This window comes from Drosophila ficusphila, unplaced genomic scaffold (assembly GCF_018152265.1).
Source record: "Drosophila ficusphila isolate 14025-0441.05 unplaced genomic scaffold, ASM1815226v1 contig_106, whole genome shotgun sequence".
Lineage (NCBI taxonomy): Eukaryota > Metazoa > Arthropoda > Insecta > Diptera > Drosophilidae > Drosophila > Drosophila ficusphila.
Window position 1 is genome coordinate 13,799,278 of NW_025063993.1, and position 18,262 is coordinate 13,817,539.

Sequence of the window (18,262 nt, forward strand, 5' to 3'; positions counted from 1 at the left end):
TAAACAAATATATAGGTACTTTTTTAAATTTACTTTTGGTTTTATAATTGATATCTAAATATTGACTTTATGGTGTTTTCTCTTATATTTTATTTATATTAAATTCTTTCTTAGATACAAATCAATCTTATTGTTTTTTGATGATTGATTTCAATTTTTTCTAGTTTGAATTTCGCCTCTATTTGTTGAAGTCGAGGTTTGAGAATATAAAAAATGTATGGAATTTTTCGGTACGGTTCCCAGAGAAAAACGAATCTATAGCCTAAGCATATAAATATTTTTACCAAAGGGGAAGTTCAATATTTGATATAAATTACATGAAAATGGAGAATTATTGATTTTGCATTAATGTTTCTCTAGAGTCTGATTCGACTTAAATCATGATTAACGATTAAAAGATATAAGTTATTAAAAATTACCAAGGATATGTATCCTAAAACAGGGTTATTTTTAGCCACCACTACCCTTGATAAATTCTATTAAACGCAGTGGAAAAAACTAATCCAAACTGACAAGTGGAAGTCGAGCTGGCGGATATAAAAATGCCCGGCATTGGCGGAAAGTGCATCACATCCATTCTAGCAACATTTCCAGCAAGACCAAGATGTTCCGCACCGCAATCCCAGTGCTCCTGATCCTGCTCCCAGTGGTCCTGCATTCCGCGGAGTCAGTGAACATGGTTCGAGCCTGTGGACCGCATCTCACCCAATTAATAGAAGCGCTTTGCCCCAATGGAGTCATCGGAATGTTCGAAAAGCGGGATCCGTCCCGTGAGTATTTGCGGCTTTTTGGCATTTGAAACGAAACGGACTTAACATTTTTTGACTGCCCTTTTCAGTGGGTCTACTCGATTATGGGGACAAGCTGATGGCGATGGATAATAACGATGTGGACGACGAACCCCAAAATTCCCGAATTAACTCAATAGTTGGAATGCGTCGCGCTTACCGGGGAATTGTCGACGAATGTTGCTATAATGCCTGCACCTATACGGAAATATTGAAGTTGTGCAAGAAATAAATACTACCCGCTGTTATGATACCTGTGCCATCAAAGTACACCCGAGAGATACCTAACGATTTGTTTAAAATAATTATAAATGCAAGCCTTGGAAAAGCACAAATAAAATATTTATATGCGCAAGTTTAACCACTGATTAGAGTTTTTCTAAAAGGAACTTGAGAAGAATGATATTTGTTTCTATTATTTATTTATGTTAACAGTTCTTGTTTCAGAAACATAAGTAAAATAATTGAATTTAATTTTGTAATATTATATTATTTATATAATATTATTTGCATTTATTTCCATGACTACGTTTACTTAAATAAGTTAACCCATTTAAATTTCAAGGATTAACTCGCAGTATTAATTTCCTTTAAGAATCATCAGCTTGCAACCAATATAATTCTCTTTAGGTTTTTTTTTTTCATAGGCCCTCTGCCTTTATTTCGAACGCATCTTGCAGAATATAATTTTCCCTTTTGAGTGCAAGTAAAAGCGAATTTTGATTTGAATCGCAGCAAGTTGGGTGGAAATTTCGCACAAACAAAAATATGTATTACGCTCGTCAGTCGATTTTCTTTAAGCTTGCAAAAGAGTTTTCATCTTTAATTATAATTTGCTTGAAATGTTTTGCTTTCAGCGCATGAACTTAATCTGCCTGAAATGTTCTGCCCTCCCCAAAGATAACAAACAGAAATATTTTTTTGGTTTGTCCTTGTTTTTGTCCTCATACTGCTTAGTTTCACTATAAAATTCAAAGCAGTTGGCGCCCATTTTGATTTTAATTTTTAATAAACAAATATATAGGTACCTACTTTCTAATTATATTTTTGGTTTTATAAATGATATCTAAATATTGACTTTATGGTATTTTATCTTATATTTAATTTATATTAATTCTTTCTTAGATACCAATAATTCTTTTTATTTTTTGATGGTTGATTTACATTTTTTTCTATTTTCAATTTTGCCTCTATTTATTGAAGTCTAGGTTTGAGAAGATAAAAAAGTATGGAATTTTTCGCTACGGTTCCCAGAGAAAAAGAAAAGGAAATCTATAGCCTAAGTAGGTATACAAATATTTTTACCAAAGGGGAAGTTAAATATTTTATATAAATTACATGAAAATGGTGAATTATTGATTTTGCATTATTGTTCCTATAGAGTCTGTTCCGACTTAAATATTGATTAACGGTAAAAAAGATATAAGTTATTAAAAATTACCAAGGATATGTAACCTAAAACAGGGTTGGGATCTCATTATTTTTAGCCACCACTACCCTTGATAAATTCTATTAAACGCAGCGGCTTGCTTAAGCCATGGGCATAAATTAATGGTGGTACCCTTGGGTGTCCTGACATTGGAAATTAGCAAGCACACTGCTGCCCACGGTGACCCGAAAAAAGTAATCCAAACTGACAAGTGGAAGTCGAGCTGGCGGATATAAAAATGCCCGGCATTGGCGGAAAGTGCATCACATCCATTCTAGCACCAATTCCAGCAAGACCAAGATGTTCCGCTCCGCAATCCCAGTGCTCCTGATCCTGCTCCCAGTGCTCCTGCATTCCGCGGAGTCGGCGAACATGGTTCGAGCCTGTGGATCCCAACTCACCCAATTAATAGAGATGGCGTGCCCCAATGGAGTCAACGGAATGTTCGAAAAGCGCGGCTCCCGTGAGTATTTGCGGCTTTTTGGCTTTTCTGGCATTTTGGCATTCGAAACGGAACGAAACGGAGTTAACATTTTTTCACTGCCCTTTTCAGTGGGTCTACTCGATTATGAGGACAAGCTGATGGCAATGGATAATGACGATGTGGCCTACGAACCCCATCATTCCCGAATTAACTCAATAGTTGGAATGCGTCGCGATTTCCGGGGAATTGTCGACGACTGTTGCTATCAACCGTGCACCCGTAAAACACTAATGTCCTACTGCAAGGAATAAATCCAACCCGTTGTTATGATACCTCTGACATCTAAAAACACACGAGAGACGACGATTTGTTCAAAATAATTGTAAATGCAAGCCTTGGATAAGCACAAATAAAATATTTATAAGCGCAAGTTTAACCACTGATTTGAATTTTTCAAAAAGGATTTTGAATTAAGAATGATTTTTATTATATTTTTATTATATTATATTATTTCCTTCACAGCTTTTCTTTCTGAATATATAATACATATTATTTTCATTTATTTCCAAGATTACCTAAGGAAGTTAACCCATTTAAATTTCAAGGATTAACTCGCTGTATTAATTTCCTTTAAGAATCATCAGCTTGCAACCAATATAATTCTCTTTATGTTTTTTTTCATAGGCCCTCTGCCTTTATTTCGAACGCATCTTGCTGAATATAATTTTCCCTTTTGAGTGCAAGTAAAAGCGAATTTTGATTTGAATCGCAGCAAGTTGGGTGGAAATTTCGCACAAACAAAAATATGTATTACGCTCGTCTGTCGATTTTCTTTAAGCTTGCAAAAGAGTTTTCAACTTTAATTATAATTTGCTTGAAATGTTTTGCTTTCAGCGCATGAACTTAATCTGCCTGAAATGTTTTGCCCTCCCCAAAGATAACAAACCGAAATATTTAAGCTAAGAAAATGTGCCAGCTAAGATAAGACGTTTAAGAATTTATTAACAACAAGGTCGACAAATTATCTCTAAGCTTAAAGCTGCTAGTCAAGTGAAAAGCAAAAAAATAAATACCATCCTTCATTTAGTTTGGCATTGACCCTTTTCACTCTTTCCTTTATTAAAATATCACCCACATCTGTTGGTCGCAAAACAAATAAGTTAATTAAATTCAAGCAATCACAAACATTCTGAGAACCTCATTTGCCACAAGCACATATTTACTCAAAACAATAGAGCGATTCGTTTCATTGAATTTTGATTGGGGTTTGCTCAAATATTTGGCCAACTATTTAGTGGCGTCTGACATTTAATAATTAGTCGTCAGGGCTAAACTATTTTTCTTTTTGTGGTTCATTGGTTAACTGTGTGATTTCCCCGTGATTCACCGATGGGCAGAAAGTCAAGCGATGCCTCAGAACTTTTGGCTAGACGCCTGCCGCTTGTTTGTTGACATTGTTTTAGTTGTTTAGTTTAGTTTAGTTCCCCTGCGATCTGCGATTCTGCTTCTGTTGCATTAAATCAGCGCATTATAGCATTATCGCTGCCGAGTGACTCATCGACCTGCTGACGTCTCGGTTTATTTTAAATGCAGAATACACATACAGAAACTCATAGTAATTTAGAGGTGCAAGTTTAATTTGACATCTTTAATTTATGAGTAATTACTTAATATTATATATGAAAAGGTTATTTGAAATTAAGTTGTTAGAACATGTCTAAATATCTCGTTTTATTTAAAAAGCGTCAATGCAATCACAAAAAACATAAATTATGATATTAGTATAAAATGTAATATCAATATAATTCATATATTTTATTTCCTTATCATCGTTATAATCACTGAATCCTATTATTTATTTTTAGGGATCTAAAATAAACCCCTCTTCCTTATCATTTTATTTCTCTTATTTAGCCACTTAAGATCCCTTAAAACAAACAAAGATCAAGTGTTTCCTTTGAAATGCTCCTTTTTCCCTTTACACACTCGACTGGTGTTATATAAAATGTATTTATATGATGCCCCCGCTTCACGTACATATTATTTTCCAAGTTTAAAGTTGGGCGAAGCGAAGCCTTGGCTCAGCTGTTTTCGGAAAAGTTGCTCCCTAATACGGGAAAACACGTTACGCACACTCACGCGCGAATATGCGAATTTGAAAGTTTTTCGTTGAGTTGAGTTCGAGTTCAGTTTAGTTTTTCGGGCCTTTTGGTAATTAAATTTAAAGACTCCGTTGCAGTTGAACACGTTTTGTCGCACGCATAGTCCCCGAATAACTAAAAAGCCACTTAAAGTTTTTGCTCACCAGAGCAGATCGCACTATGTCTATATATCTATCTGGCGGATCGGATCGGCGAGGTGAGTGGAGGTGCGATACGCTGAGGCTGAGGCCGGTTTATTCAAACAACAATTGCTGACAACAATGGCAGAGAGATAATGTTGTTGCTGCTACTGCTGCTGCTGTTGCTGTTGCTGTTGCTGCTGCTGTGGCGACAACAGCAACATCATCACCAGCTAGCTACAAATAAATTCGTTTCGAGTCGCAAAAGCATCGCTGAGATACGCGGCGCCGTGCTGCTTATAAAGCTTTTTGGTAATTACAATTAAACGTCAAAGCATTTAATTGTGAAGCTTGTTTTTGTCCTCATCATGAATTTTCGCGTATCTCTCTGCCACAACAAATTGGCAGCAGTTGCAGTTGCATTCGCAGTCGCTGCTTGCGTCGCTGCCTCTGTCGCTGCTTCTGCCGCTCTGCCTCAGTCGACGCTGCAGTCGCGCTGCACTGCACAAAAGTGGCAGTGGAGCGGGCTCCCCCTCCCCCATTTAATCCCCCCTTGGCCGCCCACTAATTAATGTGTTTTGTGCACCTGTTTTGTGGCAGCGGATTTCGTAGCTGTCAAAATAGAACAAGCAAAGTTGGAGGCTTTTCAAGGGGTTTGTGTTACCAAAACACTTCCAGTTCTGCTCCAAACAAATTAGGATTTAAGCTTTTTTTTCCAAAACAAAACACTATAATATACTTTTTATGTAAAGAAAATATATACCTATTATTCTATATTAAAAATAAAACAAAGACCATTGTAATCACAAATCTTCTTTCTGCTTTTTAAAATCAATTAAATTTTCAATTTCAATAATGATTGATTAAATTCAAACAAAATTAATTAATTGTTAACCAAAGAAAATATTTAAAAAAACATTGCCTATTTACAAATAAAAGATTTGCTTTTGTGGTAAAATTCAAACAATTTATAGTTTCTAAACATTTGATGCTTTAAACTTTTAGAACAGAAATTAATTATTGCAAAATATGATTGACATTTGGCATTGTGACTTTTGAATTTAAATTTGTTTGCCTTTTTGTAATCTTTGGTGGTTCTGTTAACCTATTATTTTTTTTAAAGCAGCAATCAAATGGCTTTATTTAGGTCAGCTTCGCTTTTTGAAAAGAGTAATTCGCAAATTAAACATATTTAATTCCCTCAAAGGGGCTAGAAATTGTACTAGAAATTATGCACCTCGAGTGAGCGTAAAACAAACGCGGCAAACCTTTTACGAGCCCTCTTTCCCAGCTGGCTGCTTTCATCTATTTTATGAAATTATGCATTTAAATGTATGGTAATCATTTCGCTTGAGAACACAGAGGGGCGCTCCTTCTTTCTTATTTTTTTCTGATTATTCTGATTATACTTATATATTTTTTTTTTAATTTTTTACCCCTCCCCCTTCTGTACTCACCCCTCGCCGCCGAAGGCTTTCAGCTCGCGGTTCAAGGTGGCCTTCACGTTCTCCTGGGAATAGAGGCCCATGGGCGAGTTGAACTGCTTGTGCACCAGTTTCCGTTGTAGGGCGGCCATTTTGTTGGTATATATCTCTCAATATATATATATATCCTTAGTGGACTGCTTCTTCCTGCGGACTTAAGTTGCTCCTTTGAAATGTTTAAGTTCGGTTCCGCCTTGGCTGACTTTTGTTTGCCTGGCAGCCTTTTCACTTCGGATGTCTTCGAAAGTTTTTCAAAAATATTGTTGATAAAAAATATTTTTTAAAATTTTCTACTCGACTTAAGTTCGCTTATCGCTCGTCGTTTGTTCTTGTTCTTTGCTGGCGGTAAGTGGGCGGTCTAAAAAAGGAATCCTAAGCGCTTTCCCCTACTTCAGTTGGACTTAATGTTAATCGTTAATTGTCGGTCGTTGTTCGTTCTGTAATTGAAATGCAAAAGAAAACCAAATTAAATGGGATAATGGGGTAAGTGGAAACCTTGTTCGAACAGGAGTTAATTGAAAGAGAGGGAATGGCAGCCTTTTATGACTTTTAAACGTATATGATACTTATTTTCCTTATTAGCTATAAAGAAAATTAAGCAACTAATTAAACTAGTTTGCTAATTATTCATTTAACAGTTCATCTAATATCTATTAAAATATATGAATGTATAAAATCAAATAAAATACACAAAGCAAACAACTATACAGACGATTAAGCTATTAATTAAATTAAGTTAGCTAATTATTAAATTAAACAGTTCATTAAAACCCAAAAAATACCTATACATGTATATATAAAATCAAATAAAATACACCAAGCAAGCACATTTAAATAGTTTTTAATAACAAAACGTTGATTGGTTTTGTAACACCTAATTTAAACCTTCACGTGTGATTTCCTCTTACAAATGGCATATAATATAATTTGTTTGTATTTAATTGCTACCTAAGCGCTTTTATTTGTTAATTCAGCGAACCCCGTAAAACATATCTCTATATTCCCATACGCATATATAAAATTCCAATTATAAACACAAAATAAAAGTTTTCAAACAAGAGCAAAATAATTTCAGACATTCTGAATTTCCAGCAGCACAAACACCTCAATGTCAACACTCTAAATATAAAACTTTAATGCCATTAAGAACTATAGATACACATGAAATTCATATATTTTATAAGACTCGAAATTGCGAACTGGAAATATTTGAAAGCCACTGGCGATGGAAATTCGTTTCGATTTTACAGCTGTTGCCAACAAATTACAAACGTTGGAATTTCTTGGGATATATTGAAAGTATGCTAAAGTACGTATAGTATTTATTTTTCCAATTTCCTGAGACACTCACTCACTACTGTCACATTTAGAAATGTATCTTAAACTAATTTGAGCACTGGCTGGCTGGGCAAAACAAAAAAATATTATATTTTTGTGTGTGTTTTTCAGACGTTTTTGTTGTCTTGCTATTTGTGAGTTGTCCTAAAAATAGCAGGAAAATATTGAAGTGTGCTCAATTTTTTCGCTACACTCATATTTTTCCACACACACGCAGACTCTCTCGATGTCTCTATTTTGAAATTCCCGCCTTGTGTGTCACCTCAAATAAAATTAGCAGCTGTGAGGAAAAGATACCATTATTTAGATTTGCGTCATTTCGAGAGGAAGAAGACGTAAGAAAATCCAATGGGGATGCGATGCGATGCGATGCGAAAATTGAAAATGGAAAATGCAATAAAAGATACTTGAAATAATCGTAATGAAGTATTTTTGTGTTTGCTCGCATTTTCTGACTTTTAATTGCTTCTTGTTGCCGCCGTTCGGTAGATGTTGCTGCCGTGATGTTGCTGCTGCTTCCGTACTGTTGCAGCTGCCACAGCTGCTGCTGCCCCCGTAAGCACGCAATATTCTGACTGGGCGAACGGAAGCGGACCAAGAATGGCACAAATTAATCAACATTTAATAAAATATTATGCAAATTACACACAAAAGGCAGGAAAACAGCACGGCATACGGAATGCCAGCGGCAACAAGAGCTTGCCACTTGATGTCCCAATTAAAGTTTAACACAAAACTCGTACAAACACACAAACACACAACCAACCCACGGACCCACCCACAAAAACTCATACATATATAACCCCCAACGACGCACACAGATACACAAACAGGTGCGTGCTGCACTCTGTATACTTAGCACACGAATTGTAAGGGAATTTGCATAAAAAATTCTCAAAAAAAAAATAATGTTAAAAAAAAGGAGGAAAATGAGCGTGTGGCATTGGGTGTGTAGGTTTGTGGGCGTGTGTGTGTGGGTGAGTGGGTGAGTGGGTGGTGTTCTCGTACAAAATATAACCCACTGCCATATGGCAGCCCCACACATTTCAACAACTCTTTCGATACTCTTCTCCGAAGCAAATTACGAGCCCCGGGATATGTGTACATTCAAATTAAAACAAAGTTGCAAAGCCAAGAGTTTTCCACTTCATTTGGATTAACAAATTGTTTCAGGCTTCCAAAATGGCAGAGGTAAAATTCATTGTTTAACACACAAGGTTTATTTTAAAAATATTATTGCCTTAGCAACAGTCAATCATGCAATGTGTCACATATAATATTTTGCCTTGAGCTAGATTTTAAAATAATATTTTTCCTGCCACTGCTCAATATGATGAAAGTTTAGCAAAGTAATTTCAAACATATTTTGCTGAGAGCACCTGAAATGTTATGCCAACATGGCAATTACAATTAAAAAGCCAGGCATCTTTTCTAAAATCGCATTTCTGTTTAAATAGTATTTTATTTAAATAATTGGTTTAATATTTATCAAATGCTTAGTGCTTATTAAAATAAAATGGGAACAAAATACCGATATGTGAATTGATTAGCAAAGCTTTTAAAATTTGTTTTCAGGCAAAGTGCGCTTAATACTTCAATTGAAGTCGAACTTTTTCAGGTGAGAGTATTTCCCATAACCTTTAATGTTCCATTAAATTTATAAAAATTAACAACTTTGTTAGTTGTTTGTTTGTTGTTGGTTTAAGTTTCGCCACTAGAGTGAAGACCTCTTTTTTAGGTGGGAGTAAGACACCATAAATTCCATCATTAAAATTCCAATTCAGTGTCATTGTTTTGGCATTAAAAATACATTTTTTGTGTTACTAATAAATTATTTTGAACTGAAAAAGCTGTGGATCTTTTGGAGTTTTTTTTTGTCAGATTTTATGTGAGAGTATGACGTCTTTGCCACGTCCCTATTAAAACATCGACATCATTATCATAGCTGCCATAGCCATCGGTTCGACTCCATGGCATTTTGTGTGGGTGTGCAAAAGCTGTATAAACTATAATCGCGGCTAAATGTGTGCGAAAATTTGAGCGCGTGTGTGTGTGTGTGCATGTGTGATGTGGTACACATATGCATTGAAATCAGGTGCAAATATTGTTAGATTTGCGTCGAGGAGAGACATTTTGCAAATCTGAGTGCCGACGCATCTGTGGATCTCGTGGATTGCGCATCCAAAATCCCGAAGCTGGTTGAAAGCTGTTGATTTAGCCAGCCATGTTTTTGCTGATTTAATTATTAAATTCAGCATTGTGCTGCGGCAGCTTTCGTTTTTGTGAAATTGCTTGAATATTTCATTCTGCGTCTACACAATAACAAAACTATTAATTTAAGCAGGTGCCATTTTGGCCATCTGGGGAATTTAATGGGACGGATGAAATTGATATCAATCAAATTAAAAAGGAGTAATTTGTATGAAACAACACTAAATTCCTTTTATAAAATGAAGACTAAATTAATAGTCAGCTTGGAATTTACAAGGCAAATCATATTTTTAGGTAATTTTTTAAAATAATTATAAACATAAATTAATTTGTTATAAATAATAACTTTAAAAGCTACTAACAATCTTTAAAATATATGTTTTGCTTATTCTTAATTATGAAATAAATCTCTAATCCTTTCTAGAAAAAGTTTAAATTTGGCGGAAAATATTAAACCTACAATAATATATTTTAATTAAAAGTGAGTAATGGCTGTTTCTGGCAATAAAAGCGGCGTAAATTTGTTTTCGGTGCAAGCCACTTGTTTCTGGTTTAGAAGTGGGTGGTGGGCGTTGCACTTAAGCACACTAATATTCGCCAAACAAACACAAGCAAACTGGCTAGCTTAAGTATAAGCACACACATACGACTATAACTGCGAGCACTGAGCGAAAATAGGTATTTATTTCACATTTAATGTGGGTGCTTACCGTCTGTTACAATTTGGCGCTGCTTAATCCAAAAATAACGCCATCCAATTGCTTCAAGTTTGCTCCAGAGTGCCGCCTAAATTCCGCTTTGCCACGCCCCCCCGCCCACGCTGCACTTTCTTATTGCACTTTCATCGTTGTCCCCCCACCCACAAAAGGGTGTGTATGTGTGTGTGTGTGTGAGGGAGTAAGTAGCTTTGTGAATGTGTGGGTGAGCGGGTGGTTTTTTTTGAAGAAGCGCGAAAGCGAACGCGTCCGCCGACAACCGGCGTTTTGTAAGCGCACCATCGGCCAACTGAAACTAAAACTGAAAATGAAACAGCAACAGAAGCACAGCATCGGGCATCGGGAAATCAGATTCAGAAAAGCGGAAAAGCGGAGGCACAAGCAAACAGAAGCAGCGGGAAAAAAAACGCTAAACTTTACGCAATGATCGGTGGCGGCGCCTTTTGTTTTTGTTGCTTTTTCATCAACCGTCTACATTTTCACATCTTTGGCACCACAGCGAAGAAGAAGAAGCGACAGCCGCGGCAGAAGCAGCGGATCGTTGGAATGTATCTGTATCTGCCGGCTAGCTAGTGCGTGGCTTTAGATACAATCCAACACACTGGCGGCCCCGAAAAAGTGCATTGCGATGCGATTCTAGCAGCATCAAAACAAGCTTTTCTTTTTTTGATCTGTGGGGGAAAACATAAACATTCTGTTTTCCAAAAAGTGCCCAAAAAAATGTAAATCCCTTAATTCCGTTCATTTGTGAGGAGGGATTTTGGTTTTTTTTTTGGGGCAGAATTGAACATTGAAGAAAAATGTGTATAATAAACACCTTTTCTAGGTGAGGTTAAACAAATTGCAGTTTTAAATATTATTTAGAACAGATAAGAATTTAATATATTTTTGTTGATAGATAACAAACGGAAAATTAAGATTCTAGAGAAGAAAAAGTAGTGTAGTGTATTGAAATTAAGTTACAAATTAAGTTTCCTTCCATCATTTAATACATGAGATTAAATCATCACTATAACCAACTAAAATAGACAAAGTGGTTAATTTCATTAGCCTGTATGACATGGCAAAGTATTTGCATTTTGTGCAACAATTTACTTGAAACATATCAAATAATTAATGTCAACAAAATGTAGTCAAAAACTGCAAGAATGTGTTCAAAGGGAAAACATTAAAATATTTGCAGGCAGAAAACGAGAGCTCAATTAATTAAAATGATTGATATGCTAAAGCCGAACAGCTTACGCACCTGCACATATGGATGGATGACTTTTATTACCTAATTAACAAGAATGATGGCATTAAATAAAGGCGCATTGATGCGCATTTGGCAGATATTCAAAACGAAAACGGAATCACCACCTTGACTTGAATCAAAATAAAGACAGCGGGATTAACATGCTAAAAAGTTCAAAAGCAAGGCAATGAGAATGATTATTGTCTGTCCAAAACAGTCACAAAATTTGATTTGGGCTAGTGATTCATTTTGGCCAGCAGGGAGACACTTTTTACCACCCGCTACTGTAAGTTGGCCACATATTTAGACCGCTTTGCCCCACCCGCCAGCAAAAACAACAACAAAAACAACAACGACAACGAGTAGTTTCAAAAGAGAGCAGCACAAAAAAAAAATGAATGATATATATATATAGATAGATAAAATATTCGGTCGCCGTCGATGAGCGACAAGATGGAGACAGCGGCAGCGAAAGATGGATAGATACATTTGTATCTGCAGATATAGATTGTATATGCAGGTCTTATGGCCCGACTATTACAGCACTTTTACTGCCGCACCCCAGCACGTCTCTAATATTCTATATTCTATTTTTGAGAGTTGTTCTTGTTTTTCTTTAATTTTATTTATTTGATTTTCGTTTTCCACGTCCTCGCCAGCGATGGCAACTCAACACGAAACATTTTCCCCCTGCTTTCCTCCTTTTTTTTCGGGGGGGTAAAGAGCAATTTCCCCCTCCACTGAAAATAGCATAAAGAGTCCATATAGAAAATCGACGGGTAAACGGGAAGAAATGCGCTTAAAATGTCATTTAATTGTTTCACTTGCAGCAAGCGCTTTTCATTTTTTTTTTTTTTTTTTTTGGTTTTTATGTGGCAGTATTTTCGGTTTTTTGGTTTTCGCTTTTGGCTTTTCGGTTATCTCGCGGTTGAAGTTGATTTCATTTGCCAGCCTTTACGGCTCCACTTTTTAATTGTGCTTTAAAGGCTAATTAGCTCTTGTGTGCACTCGATGCAAATTCATCGCGCGTTAACGCACACACAAATAAATATCGTTTGGTTGCATTTTATTTAATTAATTTTTGATGGTCCATTTCGCGGCGAGGAGTTATTCATGTACATTTTGTGTTTTTTTATTGTTTGCTATTTGCTGTTGACACATTTTGTGCTATTTATTTTTGGTTATTAGTGGCGCTTCGTGTGCAGTTCACAAAAAATTACACGATAAGCAAATGCCCACGGAATGCTGCACCTGTCGTACCGGATGGTCGGAATTTGGACTCGGAACTGGGAACTGGTAACCCAGAATTCAGAATTCAGAACTGAGAATCGAGAATTGAGAATTCGGAACTCGGAGCTCTCGGCTGGCTGATGTGGTGACCACGTTCGCGACCACGGTGCGAATTATTATTGTTACTCGCCGCTCGACGAAAGTCGCCACTGCTGCTGCTGCTGTCCGTCGACGGAAAAGTTCGCAAAAGCAGCAAAAGTTCTTCATGCTCGGGTGGATTTTTTATATTTTCATGGAAAATGCGAGATGATGACACCCCACAGTGTATTAGTGTGGGTGCTGCGATGCGGGGTACCTATTCGCCTTATATCCCTCCCCTTACAAAAAGCAAAAAAAAAAAAATGAGAAAAAAATCTCCACCCACTCATGGCCGATTATAAATTAGCCTCGGGCAGCGGGCTAATCACATATTCCTCTGTTCTACCCTCTAATACGAAACGGAGAACACTTCAAGCCAAGAAGCGCTAGTGGAAAAGCCATAAATTCTCAGCAACACCATACACACACACACACACTCACACACACACGCTGTTTGCTAAACCACCTAATTAACAAGAAAACAACGATTCGATATATGTAGTGTGTGTTTTTTCCACCTATTCGCACACCAACACACATAAATCCACTTTTATATGCATGCTTTTCTAAATATTGAACATTTATTTTTGGATTTTTGGAAAGCCATTTGAAAAACAGCTCGCATGCTCTGCCAAAATACGGGGTTATACTGGCTAGTAGGAATATTTGGTTATTTGCGTTTCTTATTTTTCATAGCATACTTTTGGCAGCACAAGCCGGGCTTAGATTGGATTTCTATTTGCCGTTGATTGAAGTGAAACCACACAAAACAATTGAAAACCGTTGCACGGAAATAAAAATTGCTAAATAAACATTTATTTAACCATAGCCATGGACTTATGCTTTTTTAGCAGGCACATTTTGTTGTACACTAAGGAAATTGGAAGATTAAAATAATCGAGATGTAGAGTTTTATGCTCGTATGTGATTTAGTTAAATAATCTTTAGTAATTTCAATAAAAAAAGTTATGAAGAGCACTTGAAATAATAAATACCCAACCTATTTAAAAAGTTGTTGTTTTAAGATTGATTTAAATTGTTAAAAACTTATATCGTCTAACCTTAATTGTTAAATTGTTTTTCAAAGTTCAGTAAAAAACTTAAATTGTTTATAATTAGCAAAGCTCTTTTGTTTCTTTTTGTAGAATAATGCATTTTATTGATATTTTTTGGAGTGTTATTTTCGAGTATGGAATTAGACAGGCGTCTATTGGCGCACGCTTCGATATTTGCTCGTTATTCCACTCATTGTTTGCGGTTCGAGTATTTTTAGTTTTCATCTGCTTATATTTTTGGAAAATGTATTTTGCCATCAAGAGCAGACGTAGAATCGGCAGAATCAACAACTTAGCGCTGCCATTTGGTTGTGCACTCAGCAATTTTGCAAGTTCATGTGCTTTCGGTGCGCTCAAGCACAACAATTAGTGCATTCAATGTGTTCTCGTCATCGCTCACCTGTGCTCTCACCTGTCCCTCCTCCCACCGCCTCCCCTTTTCACCTGTAAGCCACCTCCACCTCCCCTTTTCACCTGTTAACCCTCCTCTGACCCCGCGTTTGCCATCTGGTTGTCAGCGAAATTTAACCCATGCACAAAAAGCTCGCTGCAGAGCACCTGACAGGCAACTAAGCTGCCTGTATTTCACGCTAGAAAGCCAGCAAAAAATAATATGTTTAATGTTTGTGAATGATTAATGGCACATTAGAATTGAAATTGTTTTTGGCCGCCACAGCAGCAGCAGTGGCAGCAGCAGTAGCATTGGCAACAGAAGAATCCGAACCCGAATCCGTATCCGTATCCGTATTCGTATTCGTATTTGAATCCAAAGCGCAACGTTGCCGCGTACACATTGCTATAATGTGCAAATATTTATATCCCCTCCTACCTATATGGTATAGTATGTGCTTTTGGCTGCTGCTACCTGAGTGGAACAGGTGAGTGTTTATAATGTATTGCATATGCATGGCCAAGTGCGGAAAAGAGCAAAAACCGGGCTGAAGATACACAGAAATCGAGTGAGTGTGCTTCCATATATTATAGTGTTCCATACACGAAGCAAAATTATATTCATTCCAAAAGCAAAAGGGGTAATATTTTAAGACATAAGAAATAGTGTCTCATAAACATTTTATTAGAATTTATAAAAATCTTTAACTTGTTAGTTTGACGTCTTAATATTTAAATGCACAAGGAATACTATTTTGAAAAGTGTAGAGATTGTTCATTTATACAAAAGAAACATTGAAATTTGTGTTCAAATTATTATTTTGCTTTATTAATTTTGCTTAGTACGCAATAGTCTATATTTCATAGGTAAATATATATTAAAATAGATAACTTCTTAAAGAGATAACCGCAGTGTAAAGATGCCACGTTTTCGTTTGCTCTTTCAGAAAGCCATGAACTTGTACACCCTTTAATGTTTTGATTGTAGCTTCCTCATCATGACACAATATTATTTTATTCGAAACCCCTTCGGTGCTACATTGCTATTCATTATTAGTCTTGTGGGAGGCACATTTTGTTCTGTGTACCGAACCATACCTTGCATTACCAGTTCCCCGAGTATTTGCTTAGTCGTGTGTATTATTTCGGCTGCCAAGTTCCGTGAGGCTGTGTGTATGTCCTTGGGGTCCCCCAAATGCGTTATGATGGAAGATGGAAGAGCGTGGCGGAGCAAGGCCCCCAGTCGATGCCAGCCGGCAAGCCCCAATTCAAGTTAAAATCCAAACGAACTTTGCCAAATTGCAAAAGCCACAAAACCAAAACATTTCGTCGCCTGCTGTTGAAGTTCCTTCGACTTGCCTGCCAAGTGCCAAGAAAGTCCCCCAAGAATCGAGCCCAGATGGGGTTTTCCCATCCCCCTATTCCCCCTTCCCCTCTCCTTTTGGCCCTCTGCTTACGTTCTAACCAAAAAGAGTTGGCAGAATTTCTTAATAAACTTTAATGACTGCGGGTGTGCCGGCATGTGTTTGTCACTTTGGCTCCGGGTGCAAGTGCAACTTTGATGGACTCGGGTTACCTTTGGAGCGGACCAGATCCCCTGCCACCTGTTCATTGTTGCCAACTCGGTTGTTTTCTAGCCACAAAGTGCCTCCTCTCCAGGGTCAAACTGTTTAATTTGGCAGCTACCCGATGTACGCCATTATCTAAAAGTTTTAGTCCTATTTACACTTTTAGGAAACATAATAACCTTAGGCGTACAATAAATATTATTGGCCAATGCTTCTTGAATTTAAATTAAACAAATGTTGGCACAGTTTGACAAAATACTAAGGGGAATAATATGCAACGAAATATTCATAAATATTTGGCTTAGCTAATTTATATACATCAAAATAACATTTCCCCAATTTGTGCCAATAATTATAAATTCATATATATGTGATATTTAACGGAAGGGAAAATGAACCACCAGCGGCATATAAATTTATTTATTGGCAAATATTTACTTTATCTCCATATATTCGCATTTTATTCGCATGAATTTAAATAAAGAACAAAATGTTACATTGTTTTTTGGGACAAGGGGCGTAACTAGACTAAAATTTGGGGTGCAGCTTTTTGAATTGGGGAGCAAACTTTTCGAATTATGAATTTAATATAAACATTTCCTGTGGAATCCACATACATTTGGAGGGGAACTCTCCCTAGTTTCAGCCAGCGGGATCAATAAATAATTTAATAATGGAATTGAATTCTTTTTGTGCAAATAAACCTGCTTTAGTTTAGGAATTTGTATTTGTTAAAATTCAATAAAATTATGGCTGATGGGCAACACATGTCATGTTTGTTATTTCTTTATCAGCTTTTCCATGTTTAAAATCTTTATTAAAATCCAATTAAAGGGGTGCTAGTAGGTTGCATTTATAGAATATATATTTGGCTTACATGTTAAATTTAAATTTAAATGGCTTACAACTTTGATTTACTAGCTTGCATATTTTAGTACGATTGATGAGGTATATTTTTAACATAAATTTTAAATATGTTGAATTTTTTATAGCAAAACTTTTATATTTTTTGTAGCATCCCCATGGCTTTCACCTGCTGGCTGCCCGAATTATGCAACGAATTGTCGGCCGACTACTTTGGAGTCCCTCCGGAGATTCGAGCGAAGACTTGAGAAATGGCTAGCCAACAGCCGCATCCTCGAAGACGGCCGTTTCAATTTCGCCTATAATTTACTTGACCATCACGTAGCAGAGTCACGCATGCCGAAGGATGGTATCCTGGGTATCCTTGTATAGCAGGACTCTGTACGGTGGGGCCGTGCAACTGGCTTTGGGGGCGGGGTCAGTGGGGTGGCCGCTCATGCATTACTTATGAAATGACTCCGGTCCGACACAAGGTATCCTAGTTGCCATTGGCAGCATGTTCCCGGATACTAAATTGGAATCGTCCCAATCAATATCGAATCAGAATGGCATTCATTTGCATGCGGATTGACTTCCGAGATGGATATGTCTATCCATTATGCATATAATTGCACGGGATCAATCTTTCGCCACCTAATGGGAAAACTAAGTCGGTTTTGCAAAGTGAAAATCGCCGGGGGAGCTTCTCCTTAAATTTTCCTTAACGACTTTGATATGCACCTTTATGGAACTTTTGGGAACTATGTGACTTACCTTAAACTTTGGCAAAGGGGAAATGTTGGGACTTTTGCCAGTTGTTTTCCGCCACGAGTTGTGGAATATTTAAATATTTTCGGTGTTCTGCGTTAGATAGCACAACATTAGAGCAAACAATGTGTGAAGATGTTTTCTAGTTTGAAGTGTTCTTTTTGTTTGAACAAAATGCAATGTATATCCATTATTAGGTAGAAAAATTATAAAAATACATATTTTATTTCAAGTAAAAAATCTATTTAAATAGATTATATTTTTCTATTTTCAAAATAGCACTTATAAACAGATGAATGGCTTTCGGTTCAACAAATCTCCAACAAATTAATTTTTATGAGTACTTATATCTATTAAAGGGGATT

The 18,262-nt window shown here is 36.6% G+C and overlaps 2 protein-coding genes across 2 annotated transcripts; both read left to right on the top strand.

The window, feature by feature from the left end:
- The first annotated feature begins 586 nt into the window (after nucleotides 1-586).
- Nucleotides 587-1,149, top strand: LOC108087471 (probable insulin-like peptide 5). The gene is made up of 2 exons (XM_017184847.1): nucleotides 587-770; nucleotides 839-1,149. The coding sequence occupies exons 1-2, from the start codon at nucleotides 605-607 to the stop codon at nucleotides 1,018-1,020; spliced, it is 348 nt and encodes a 115-aa protein (XP_017040336.1). The 5' UTR covers nucleotides 587-604; the 3' UTR covers nucleotides 1,021-1,149.
- Nucleotides 1,150-2,377: 1,228 nt separating this feature from the next.
- LOC108087472 (probable insulin-like peptide 5) lies at nucleotides 2,378-3,065 on the top strand. The gene is made up of 2 exons (XM_017184848.2): nucleotides 2,378-2,680; nucleotides 2,771-3,065. Exons 1-2 carry the CDS (start codon nucleotides 2,518-2,520, stop codon nucleotides 2,950-2,952), a joined length of 345 nt encoding a protein of 114 aa, XP_017040337.1. The 5' UTR covers nucleotides 2,378-2,517; the 3' UTR covers nucleotides 2,953-3,065.
- Nucleotides 3,066-18,262: the final 15,197 nt, after the last annotated feature.